The 13163-nt window shown below is 43.0% G+C and overlaps 1 protein-coding gene across 1 annotated transcript in view; it reads right to left on the reverse strand.

The window, feature by feature from the left end:
- The window catches only part of LOC146809852 (cytosolic phospholipase A2 gamma-like), a 680097-nt gene extending 677369 nt beyond the window's left edge, over positions 1–2728 (reverse strand). Inside the window, exon 1 of the mRNA XM_085616716.1 lies at positions 2628–2728. Within this exon, the coding sequence (XP_085472842.1) occupies positions 2628–2690 (63 nt within the window). The 5' untranslated portion in view covers positions 2691–2728. The remainder of the gene's footprint in view (positions 1–2627) is intronic.
- Positions 2729–13163: the final 10435 nt, after the last annotated feature.

The following is a 13163-nucleotide window of genomic DNA, read 5'->3' on the forward strand; positions in this document are numbered from 1 at the left end:
GTGAAAATTGGGCAGCATCTCTGGCACTAGTCCCGACCCAAACAGGCAACTGCCTTTGTGTTCTCCACACAGCCCAAACAGTTGAGGGCCATTGTCATCTCCACCCAGCCCAAACAGGCAACTGCCTTTGTCTTCTAAACCCTTAGCCTTGATGCATGGACTGAGACACCCTGAGCCCTATGCTTAAAATTGCCCTATTGGCCAATGGAACCCTAACCAATCAGAACCCTAACCGTAAACCCTAGAGTCAATAGGAGACATGGCCCTATTAACTTATCACAGGCCTAGCAGCATTAAAAGCCAAAGCCCTCACCCCCAAGTCCAATAGGAAACCCTAGTCATAGTAGCCAATCAAACCCCTAGCCCAAACAACCTAAGCAGAAATCCCTCTGTCAACAAGAACCACATAGAACAGTACTTAGCACTTGTAGATCACACAGCACCAAGCTTTCAGTTGACATCTACAAAATTATTACACCACATCCATGCCATCTGCGCACACTCATAAGCACGAATCACATCAGACCGAAAGTTGAAAAGTAGTAAAGTATTTACACTATTAGGACTTTGGGACCTCCTCTGCTACTTAACCAAAAGCGTGAAAGGTAAACCTGACATATTACTGACTATATCCGAGGATGTTAGTAATCTTTATCCAGGGATACTGGCCTTTCATAGACATATATGCTTGACATGTTATTCACTGCACTCAAGCCCTTCTGGCCTTCTGCCAGAGAAGCCCGGGCAAACAATATTGAACAAGAGTTGTGATTTGGGGGCATATGCACAATGAGTTAATGCCACCAGAATGTCACTTAACGTGGCTTAAAGCCGCCTTGTAAATAATGCTTATTCATGCAGCACTTAGCGTTAAAGGGGCGTGCAATGGTTGATGCTGTGGGCATTCAGCCCAAACACCCATTGCTCTTTTAAGCTGCCTTATATTAAAATGTATGGGGCAGCGCAAAAAATATATCTCCATGCAAGACCTGATCTTAAGCAGGTGATACGAGGAGAAATGTTTCATTTCTCCTTGTATTTGGCTCTTTCCATGTGTGCCGTATTGTGCAGCATACACAGAAACAGCAAATCGCCTGTAAAGAGGGCTTATGTGCAGGAAGGTGTTCCTTCCTGCCCATAAACAATCACTCCTGCAGCAAAGGTACCCTTGCATCATGGCACAATGGTGCCTCCGCTGGCGCTAGGGAAAATGCAGGGGTGCGCTGTATTCTTATGAATATGGCGCATCCTTGCATTTTGAAACTGATGGAGCGCAGCGTTACCAATTTTGGCATAACAACACGATCCGCCACTTTATAGTAAATATGCCCCATTGACTTCAGGCCAGGGTTCTACAATCTAACAGAGAGGCTATGTAGAACTGGGAAACTCCGCCAGGCACAGTCAATTGACCTTGAACATGTAAATATCAGACCGAATTAACTAAGGGACGGTACTCGACTCAGAAAAATGTAGCAAGTCAAAAGATTTGTAGAAAGATGTTGCTGGTTTTCACTTGCAACAAAAGTGACAGTTGAATATTCTTGTTTTGTAGTGTGCGTCCCTGTGCAGCCATAACAACACAATCGGTGCTTAATTTGAGTTGGTGGTACGCCAGCGGGGGTCAGCAGCACTTATGTTTGGGAAACTATTTTACCCCGTCAGATATTCACAGATAGCAAGAAAGAAAAAAGAAAGTGGGAAGACGGAGGAAAAGAAAGACAGAGAAGACATCACAAATGAAGAATATAAACTTACATGAGTGAGCGAAAGAGGAAAGAAGTTTCTGGTACCGGCTGAATGAAGCCTGAGGTGAATTCAAATTCCACAGCTTTCGTACTGACATTTAATTGCACCAACCTCGGGCATCTGTGGAGGATTTTGGCACAGGCACTCATTTATTTACAAATTAGGCACTGGCGGCTGTCCCTGTTCCCACAATATTTGGAAGACTGAAGTAGGAAAGATCTGAATGCTGCAGGACTGGGCTCACACCTACGCTACACGAGCGAGTCTATACTCCTTTCCTCACATATGCACCAATAGAACAGAAAATCCAGCACACAATGAAAAAGCAAAGGAATCCACCACAACCCTACAATGTAGAAACAGTTCAGATTTGGGAAGCCATGTACAGTTATATTTTTTCAAAAAAGGTGAAAGCCAAGCATTTAAAAGCCACACCCTTCTCCTTTACTACTTCATACCACAAAATTAAATACTCTTCCAACATATATCACAATTATTTTTATATGATTATCAGCAGGTCAAACTTACTGATGTTTATTATGAGAAACATGTATGGCATTTATCAGAACATGCAGATTTTGGTGAGGTGAGTTTAAAAATTGTCATGTTAGTTTTCAAAAAGTCACCCGATAAATTTCCGCTATGCGAGTCAGACTTTTTCAGATGCAATGAACTTCAAACCATCTTCCAGGCTGGTAAACATCACATCAGTTACTGGTTTGGGTATCTGTCAAGCTACACCAGGATATCCTACTATAGCAATGAACTATGAAAAGAATACCTACATTTGTAATATTTATTTGAAAGCATAAAGGTATAGTGTCACATTGTAAACTAAATCCACATGCTGAAATAAAGACTTTGGATAAAATTTTTACCTGATCAGACTGCAGCCAAACGAGTGCAAAAAAAAGAAGAGAGCCACTTGCGAGCCGATGCATTTCGATCTGACTGTGAATCTTCCTTCAATGAATTCCTCACCAGCCTGTTCTGCTGAGAATTTATATATCAGCAGCTTTTTAAGAACAAGTCCAACTGCTTGGAAAAGAAACCAAAACAGGTACATCCCACAAAAGAATACAAAGCAAATCACTGAACAAATCACCAAGGTTCATTTTGTTGAAGGGTGTTTTGTATTTCAGTGATGCTAGTTAGTCTTTGATAAAACAGGACAGTGACACTGTCCCACAATACGCTAGCGTAAGGAAACTTGTGGTGGCCCCCCCTGCAGACTACATGAAGGGGGCCCCTTCCAGACTCAGTCAGGAGCTCTAAGGTCAGGGTACTCAGCTGAGAAGACCCCCTGGAGCTAGGGCCCCTCTGCACTGCAGGGACAGCGGGGGCCTCTGTTACTCCACTGCCACAATACACAATCCTAGTCTATGTACAAAGTGAATAAAATAGAGATCAATGTCAGAGGTCAAATTTGGCAGGACATGTGGGCAACAACATGCCCATCGTTTTTTGATGTAACAAAAACAGTTTGCCCATTTTGTATTAAAAGACAACCATCCTGCAACGGTTAATTGTGGTAGTTAAACCGCCTCAGCTGAAATGGAAGAAAGGAATTATCCTGGTCTGTGAAACGAAGGGAAAGACTGACAGCTAAACCACAGACAAGCCTTCCTGCCTGGGTGCTTGCTGCCTCAAAAAAATGTAAATGTTTTTAATTGGTTAATCTGCAAATGTAAAAGCTGCTTGGAAGTCAGCATCGGCTTTCGTTTATGGAACTGAAGCTTCATGATGACAAAAATGTCTTCCTATGGAGAGGTATTGGTATTGGTAGTGCAACCTTTTCTTGGAAGGGAGCAGGTCAGCGCCATCTCTCTCTGCTGCCATCCTCCCTTTGCAGGACGACCAGGCAGCTCCTACCTCAAGAGCTAGCCCCACCAGCAGGCAGACTCTGACTCATCTCCTTGTGCCCCTGCACTCCAGGACCAGGCCCAGGATCCAGTACCCCAGGAACCACCTTTCCGTCCTCCCCTGTGCTGTTTTTTCCATGTTTCCTACCTCCCAAGTGCCAACATATTTAGTGAAAGCCACAGCATGGCTCCAATGAGCAGGTCAGTGCCAGCTCTCCTTTCAGCCAGCCTCCCCCTGCAAGGCCACCAGGCTGCTCCTACCTCAAGAGCCAGCCCCACCAGCCAGCAGACTCTACCTCAGCTCTTTGCTCCTCTGCACACTGGGCCCAGGTTCCAGTGCCCCAGATGCCACCTTTCCCGCCTTGCTGTTGTTCTCCTGTGCTATTTTCTCACTTTTCCCTTCTACCGCCTACCACCTTCCCAGCACCTTTCCCCTCTCCTCTGCTCTTTGCTCCTCTGCACTTCAGGTCCATGTTCCAGTGCCTCAGGCGGCACCTTTCCCACCTCCCCTTTGCTCCCCAATGCCATTTTTCCCACTTTTATCGCTTACCGCCTCCCCAGCGCCCTTCGCCCCTCCTGACCTATTCATTGGAAGCCCCAGCATGGCTCCAGTGAGCAAGTTATTGCCAGCTTTCCTTCCTGCCAGCCTCCCTCTGCAGGACAAACAGACTGCTCCTACCTCAGGAACCAGACCCACTAGCCAGCAGACTCTACCTCAGCTCTTTGCTCCTCAGCACTCCAGGCCCAGGTACCAGTGCCCTAGGCACCACCTTTCCTGCCATGCTGTTGCTCCCCTGTGACATTTTCCCACTTCTCCCGCCTCCCACCTCCCCAGCATCTCTCCCCTCTCCTGACCTACTTATGGAAGCATCAGTGCAGTCATGAAACCAGCACGTTCGAAGGCGCACCAAAGACAAGCCTGTCTGTGCCTGTCCATGCCTGGAGCACACCCAGTGCCAAGAAAACTGGCCCCCCGGACTCCATCAGGTACTCCACCACACATCTCTACTCTCTGGACCCCGAACGCAACAACAGCTGCTGCCTCATATCTCCCTGCTTTACTGCGGGACCGTTCACCTGCCTCCACTCCCATTTCAACTCCCTCCCAGGATGGACTGCCCTTGCAGAAACCTGTACCACTGCGGCTGCTACCACCCCACAACCATGCAGATGACTCTTGATCAATGCCATATCACTCTACAAACATGCACTGAGATTTGGGACAGCATCTCCACCCTCCACCAATGTGTCTTTCATCACAGAGACCTGGCTCACCCCCACATTGGCCTCTGACATCGCCACAGCAACACCCAATGGCTACAAGTTGGAAAACCAGGACTGCGCCAGCAGAGGCAGAGGTGTCATTACAATAATACACATGGACTCAATCAACTGCACCACCACCGAAGATGAAACCACACCACTCATGGAACACATGTACTTCCAAATGCACACCAACGACAAAACCACCATCAAAGGCACCCTCGCATACAGACCCCCAGGGTCATGATCCGGCCTCAGCGACACGTTCACAGAATATATCACCCAGCTTGCAATAGAATCTGAACACTACATATTCCTGGGAGATCTCAACCTCCACCTGGACAACTGGACAGACACCAACCCCACCGACCTCCTAGAATGAATAGACAACATCGGCGTCACACAGCTGTTCTTAGACCCCACGCATCGAGCAGGACACACGCTGGACCCTATCTTCACTTCCAGCAACAAAATCAGATATAGCCACACCACTGACATCAGTTGGTCTGACCATTTCATTGTCCACTTCACCTCACCCACACCCAACTGCCACAGTACCCCTTCCACAGCTGGACCAAAGTCACTCAGTGCCAGTGGATGACGCCCTCAGCAGCACCCTGCCTGACGTCTCTACCAACCTGACTCATGCAGTAGATAACTTCAACACCTGGATCAACAGCACTACTGAACAGGTTGTCCCAATCAAACCACTTAGATCCACCAAATGAGCCAGCTGGTACACCACAGAAATCAGCACAATGAAATGCTGATGAAAACAACTAGAAAGGAAGTGGTGCACCAGTGGAAACAACACTAATTAAGCCACCTTAAAGTCTGCCCTCAACAATTACAACCACCACTCAAAGTCATGAAAAAGGAGGCCTTGACAGATAGCCATCTTATACAGAAACTTCAGTCCACACCAAACACCACCGCTTTAATGAACTCCATCCACTCAGGAGGACCCACCAACCCATTCCCCCACCGACTTTTTAATCTCGAAGGCCATGATATCAGACACCAAATCACTACTGTCCTCAACGTCTCCATCTCCACAGCCACCCATCCTGACACCTGGAATCACATGGAGGTCAGACCCCTCCTAAGAAACCCTCAGCAGTCCCTATCTCCCACCACACATTCGTCAGAAGACTACACCAGATCAGAATCAAAGACGAAGGTTTCAGATGGATGGTATCATTCCTCACGGGGCCCACCTAGAGATTTCACCTCCCTCCCTTCATCTCACATCCCAAGCACACCATCTGCAGCATCCCTCAGTCCAAACCTCTTCAACATCTGCATGTCGCCACTAGCAGACATCGTCAGAACCCACAACATCCACATCATCTTCTATGCTGACGACACCCAACTCGTTCTATCCCTCTCAACCGACCTCACACCTTTGAAGGCAAACTTCCACAACTGCATGAACAACGTCTCAGCCTGGATGAAGGACAACTGCCTAAATCTCAACACTGACACAACTGAAGTGATGATCTTCGGCAGCCACACCTTCCTCTGGAATAACACCTGGTGGCCCTCGGGCCTCAGTCCTTATCCTGACTAGAATGGTGGGTTCTGCCTAGCATAGGTGCATACCCTAGCCAACCAGAAACCCGATTTTTAACACACCTCCAATAATTTCTGAGCTCAGTTAGACTCTTTTTTCAGTAAATATACCTACCATATTTCCAAAGTCTGTTTTCTCTCTTTGAAATCACATACACTGCTTGCCTAGAATTCTGCATTATTAGAAGTGCCTTAAAATATATTTATATATTTCCAATGTCAACAAAAATTGCTGGCTGTATTCCATGAGGTAAATATGCCCACTCTCAGTGTCCACGATCATCCCTTTGGCTAGACCTGACTGGACTTAGAATAGTGAATCTGCCCCCTGGGAGTGTCCAGCACTTTTCCTGAGGTAAGTCCTGTCTGGAATTAGAATAGAAAATGTGTACCCAAACTCAGTATCTAGCACCTACTACCCTGAAGTAAACCCTGATTGGAGTTAGAATAGAAAATCCACACCCACTCTCAGACCAGCATCTTCCATTAAACTTTTTTTTTTTAATTATGACGTGATCAAGATGGTTGTAAGTCTTACTTCGAAAGTAATGCTTACCTTTTGGCTTCACTGTGTGATAGTTTGAAGAGATGCTTTTGTGGTTTTGGCTGATGCCTTTGAGCGATTTTAAACTTTGAAGATGACGAAAATTAGAGAAATGTTGACGTGATAACTGTTGATTTCATATGTTTGCTTTGCTTGAGATCCTTGTAGAGTGATTTTTTTTTTAAAGGCATCTTCATTTTTACTTTTGGCTGCCCATTTACTGTCTAGCTCCTTCGATAAGGTAAGCCCTCACTGGAGTTAGACTAGTAAATCTGCCCTCCTTGATTTCCCTTATGTAAGCCCTGTCTGAATTTAGAATAGTAAATCTGCAGCAAAATGTACTAGCATGGGTTTGTGTCACTGTTATGGCACAGCCTCGATGCAAAATCCTTTTTGCCATTAACTAAGCCATGCAAAGCCAGTGTGTTTGGCTTTGCATGATGTAGTAAACACAAAGTAACGCAAGGCAGATCAAAGTGCCGTCATGCTGTCTTGCGTTAGTTTGCATCTGAAATGTGTTCTGTGGGTGGAGCCTGGGTATCCAATGTACCACCCATGGATGTTGGCACATTCCCAGTTTTAAAAGACTAATAAACCAGGGAATGCATAAAGAAACTATGCCTACGTGAACCAGGCGTAAAAAGGAGTAATATCTCTATTTCCTCTTCCTAGTTTTTCTTTCTATGCTTGCTACATTATGTGGACATAGAAAGAGGGCAATGACTTTAAGGTTTGTTTTTGTGTTTTGTGTTATTATTGTCCTGCACAAAAACAATACTGCCTTTATTGCAGGCAACCTAGCACCATGGTGAAATGCCCCCTTGGCAGTCGCAAGTGTGCTAGCGCAGTAAGAGAGATAAAGAGTGCCATATCTTAGTAGATGCAGCACTTTTCAGCTCTATCCCATTCACACGACACAGCACAGCAACTTGCCTTGCTGCGCTGTGTTGTGTGACTTGCATGTAAATACCCCCCTCTATGTCCAGCACTTTCCCTGCGGTAAGTACTGAATGTAGTTAGAATAGAAAATCTGCACCCAAACTCAATCTTCAGCACTTTCTGTGAATTAAGCCGTGACTGGAGTTAGGATAGCAAATCTGTCTCCTGGCCAGTGTCCAGCACCTTCCATGAGACAAACCCTGACTGGAGTTAGAAGAGTAAATTTGCATGCCTACCAGGGTCCAAGATCCTCCCAGAGGCAAATACTGACTGGTGTTAGTAGTAAATCTGCCCCATCCAGTGTCCTGCACATCCCGGATGAAAACCGTGACTGGATTTAGAGTAGTAAATCTGCCCCTCTTCCAGTGGGTATTTTAAATGAACTTTGAAAATGAATTCGTAAATAATAATTTATAACTATAGAGACAGAGTAAACTTATGTTTAGTCACTTAATATTTGTTCTAAATTATTTAAATTAGAAATTCTTTACATGAATAATACAAACTCCAATAGCAATCTGTGAATCACTAAGAAATCTAAATATTTATAAATAAACATACCAATGTTAGATACATTGATAATTTATCACAAGTTCTGTAGCAGTTCTTACTTTAAAACAAGGTGGTAGTGTTTCCCAGGGGAACAGAAACTCCTGTTCTACCAAACACATCTAGTCACTTCAGAGGGCAGTGTACCACTGTACACAAGATGATGGATGACTGATTTTATAGTATTTGTGAGTTACAATTATATTTATTAACAAAATATGCTTGAGATTCCTTGTTTTTTTGAACATGACTGAACCAATAATTTTAGTGCTAGGTGATTTTTAAAGATGTAATTGTGAATATCTCTGTACTTGACATCCACCATCCTGTTGGAGACATCTAAAAACATATACTGGGTGGTGTGGCTTGATGCCCATGGAAGATGGCAGCTGCTCAGTGAGCTCAGGTGCGGCTGCGTAATTCAGCCATTGGTTTCCCCAGTTTCCGCGATAGAATACGGTGTCAACGCGGAGGTCTATCTATAGGAAACACTCCCCATCAACTTGGTACGTTTTGCTACATGTAAGAAAACTGTTTTTCTTGCATTATTTGTTTACCTCAGTAACGGCCGCCATTTTAGATTGTGGTCGCTTCCTTCACTGCATTGGTAATGCCTTAGTCTTCTCGCTGCTCCTTCTCTGAGGATGACGTTGAGAAACTGTAACCATTATGAGGGATATTACTTACTGACCAATGAAGGAGTGCGCTATTGTTTATAAATCCAACTTGCTTATCTACGTTTGCCACCGCTAACAAAAGTAGTGTCCCCTCAAGGATTATCCACCCTTCTGACCATATACTTCATTTTTGTCCATTCATTTACTGTGTCTGGTTATATTTTTCCTCTTACAGCAATCTTTGCCACCCTTCCTCTTTTTTCACGAAGGTGTTTTAATATTTTTAATTGACTATTTGACACATCATATGGGAAGAATGAAAAAAACTAAGCTCTGTTTCTTGCTCTCCAGCATGCAGGTTCATCAAAAACTCCACAGTTTTTTCAAAATTTGCAGCAATAGAATTCTCCTTGGCCTCTCAGTCAAAATCTGGTACTCCTTCAACTATCTCAATGAGTTCTGGTAAAGCTAACAAGAAACGCCTTAAAAAAGACCCACCTTTTCCCGCAAAGTCACCGCCTCCTACTTCTTAGATCTGTTACTTGATGAAATTAGTGCCTTAAGGCCTTTCATGGAAGAAACAAATACTAAACTACAATTTCTTACGAATAGGTGGTTTCAACTAGACAAGCAACTTCCTGCAGTGGAATGAACGTCTCCTCATATGGTGTTACTGAAACCAAAGTATGCGCATTCAGTTCCAGGTATCTCCCCTTCAGAAGCAAGTTGAAGATTTAGAAAATAGAAACAGAAGAAACAACTTGAGCATTTATGGTTTGTCGGAGGGCACGGAAGGTAGTGACCCTCTCACATTCTTCAAAAATCTTGTTCCTAAAGTACTGAGCTTACCGGATGGTACCAATTTGAACATTTCAACAAGCACATAGGTTGGGCCGTCAACATGTCAACACTCCTGGTTCAAACTGCCCAAGAGGCGTTATATTATACTTCCTGTAGTGTACTGACCTTCTTAAGGTTTTCTCGGCCACAAAAACAACATCCCGCATCTCTTGGTTAGGTCATTATTTATATTATTCTTAAGATTAGGCCAAGAGTACGGCATACAGATGCAGAGAATTTTTGATCTTGTGCCCAGACCTTCATGCTCTTGGTGGCAAGATATGGCCTTTTTCACCCTTGTCTTTGTAAGGTCACCTATAGGAACAAGAGGACTACCTACGAAGATCCAGTTAAACTTAAAAGTTTTCTCAACTCTTGCAATTCTGAAACTATGGACACTTTGGGAACTTCGACCTATCAATCTGGTTGAAAAATCCTAATAATGCGTTGTTAACACTAACACTAACCTGTTATAAATTTTTTTCTCCCTATAGGTATCCCATTTTGTGTACTTGCCGTTGTCTCGCATCTTGTCAAATCCCTATGTGTATTTTCCCTTGTATTTTTCTTTTGCTTGTACCTTTTGTTTCTTACTTTTTGCTGTTTCCCTATTTTCTTTCTTCCTGCTCTTCCATTCTTAGCTGTCTCTCCTCCTTCTCCATTTCTTTGTCTTTCTTTTCTCTTTCATATATGAGGTTCATTGTTGTATCTTTCCTTCCATGCATGAATATTATTTCTTGGAATGTATGAGGTTTGAATTCGTTGATTCAGCGATAATGTGTATTAACACATTTAGCTAGATTGAAGGCACAAATAGAATTGATTCAAGAATCACACCTGACACAGTAAAAATCATTCAAATTGAAGAGGGATTGGGTAGGCGCAATCTTCTTCTCTCCTGGGGATAGTAAACGGAATGGTGTTATCACGTTGTGTCACAAATCTCTTTGTGTTAAACTTGTACCTTTAGAATCTGATGATGTGGGTCGCTGGTTAGTTTCTGATTTGTTGATTGGGAATGTTCCTCTCTCTTTATTCAATATTTACGCTCCAACTACAAGTGATTCCTCTTTTGGTCCCACCTTGCAAATAAATTGTTGCATTATCCCCATGACAACGTAATTCTGGCAGGTACCTGCAACCAAATCATAGACCCCTTTATTGATCGCAATTCCTTGGCTTCTTTTGTATCAACTAAGGTTCATAAAGCATTTTTACATTCCTTCCAACGTAGAAAATTAATTGATACTTGGAGATTATATATTCCAACATTGAGAGAATACACATATTTTCCTTAGACACATCAAATGCAGTCGCGTATTGATTACATTTTTATTTCTCACAACATTTCTCAATCCATACAATCTGCAGAAATTGGCTCTATAATAATTTCACATCATGCCCCCGTTTCTATTTCATTAGATATATTTACCACATCAAAGGTCTCCAGACGATGGCGTTTCAACAACTCACTACTACTTGACCCAGTCTTTACTTCCTCTTTTACCTCTTGTTTTGAGGAATATTTTGTGTTGAATGAATCTGATGACCCCCCTTTTCACACAGTATGGGATGCTTTTAAACATCAGCACGTGATTTTATTATAAATTACGTATTCAAGAAAATACATATTGCCCATAAGAGTGCCACTGACCTGTTCTCAAAGATAAAGAGATTGGAACATTCCTATCACACTACCAAATCAAAAGATTTTCTGTGCGAACTCATAGCCACGAACCTAAATTTAATAAGGAATCTACCAATAATGCCTCCTTATATTTGCTGAAATCCAGTGCAAAATGTTATGGTGGTCAAAACAAGTCTGGTAAAATATTAGCAAACTATCTTAAGATCAAAAAACAAAAATTTAAAATTGAATTGTTAATTGACAATCAACAATTACAGGTATCCAAGGATTCTCTGATTTTACAAGAATTTCATTGATTTTATGAAACACTGTACACTCCGGAGTCCTCTCCCACTGAAAATGATATCTTAGATTTTCTTTCTTCCATTGAAAGATCCTTTGATGCTCATCTGAACTTTGACTTACTGGAACTCGATGTTTCATCAAAGGAATTACATACTGCATTACTTAAACTGAAAAAAGATAAGGCTCCAGGGCCTGATGGCTTTACTGTAGAGTTTTTACTCATTTTTCTCATTTAGTTCTCCCCAAGTTAAATAAACTGCTAGCCTCTTTTTCACAGTCAGGGGCTTCTTCTGGGACATTTTCGGAAGCTCTGATTTGTCTCATACCAAAGGAGGTTAAAGATCCCAGTTTATGTAAAAATTATAGACCGATTTCTCTAGTGAATATTGACTACAAACCTTTTCAAAAACTTTGGCCTTATGATTAGAGTCTTTCCTCCCTGAGCTCTTAGGCAAGGAGCAGTCTGGTTGTGTTAAAGGACGGTTCCTGGCTGATAACATGTGTCTATTCTTTGATATACTATCTAATTGTTGTAATTCTTCTGAATCCATGGCTGCCATTGCATTAGACGCTGAAAAGGCGTTTGATAGAGTATATTGGCCTTTTATTTTATTAACACTTAAATGGCTTGGTTTTGGCCCAAATTTTTTTAATTTAATTTCCCTCCTATACTTTAATCAAAGGTCCGCAATTTTTGCTAATGGCCTTACTTCCCCATATTTCCACTAAGGTTGGGCGGAATTTGGGAAAGTGCCTTTCGCAAAATATCTCAAAACAGCAAAAAATCTCTGTGATCACGCGAAATTACGTGTGATCGCGGAGATTTTGTGCTGATTAATGCGTTTCTGAATTTGACCTTCAACTCAGGCACCTGCTTTATTTATATCTGTAAGACTTACAGATATAAATAAAGCAGGTGCCCGAGTTGAAGGTCAAATTCAGTACAAGTGCTTCCTGTCGAGGTTTAATTTTTGTGACAGGAGCATCGTGCCAGAATGAATCCTGCCCTGCATATTTATCCAAGAAGATGCCACCGTTTTGTGCAATACCTCTACTCAACTGGAGTACTTTCTACTGGCTAATCAGTAAGTGCTACCTCGTTGGGTAAATGTATAGTGCTTTTCCTACACTACAGCTGCGTAAAGGGCCAGAAGAGGTGTCTCCAGCGACCATGTGTGTCTGTAACTATGCCACCAAGCCGATGGGCGCCGGGGTCCCTCGAGTGAGCTGTCCCTCATAGTGGGGAAAGGGCAGGAAGACGTTGCACACCGCAGAAGTTAGGATTTTGTCTTAAG

This window comes from Triturus cristatus, chromosome 7, assembly GCF_964204655.1.
Source record: "Triturus cristatus chromosome 7, aTriCri1.1, whole genome shotgun sequence".
Taxonomy (NCBI): Eukaryota; Metazoa; Chordata; class Amphibia; order Caudata; family Salamandridae; genus Triturus; species Triturus cristatus.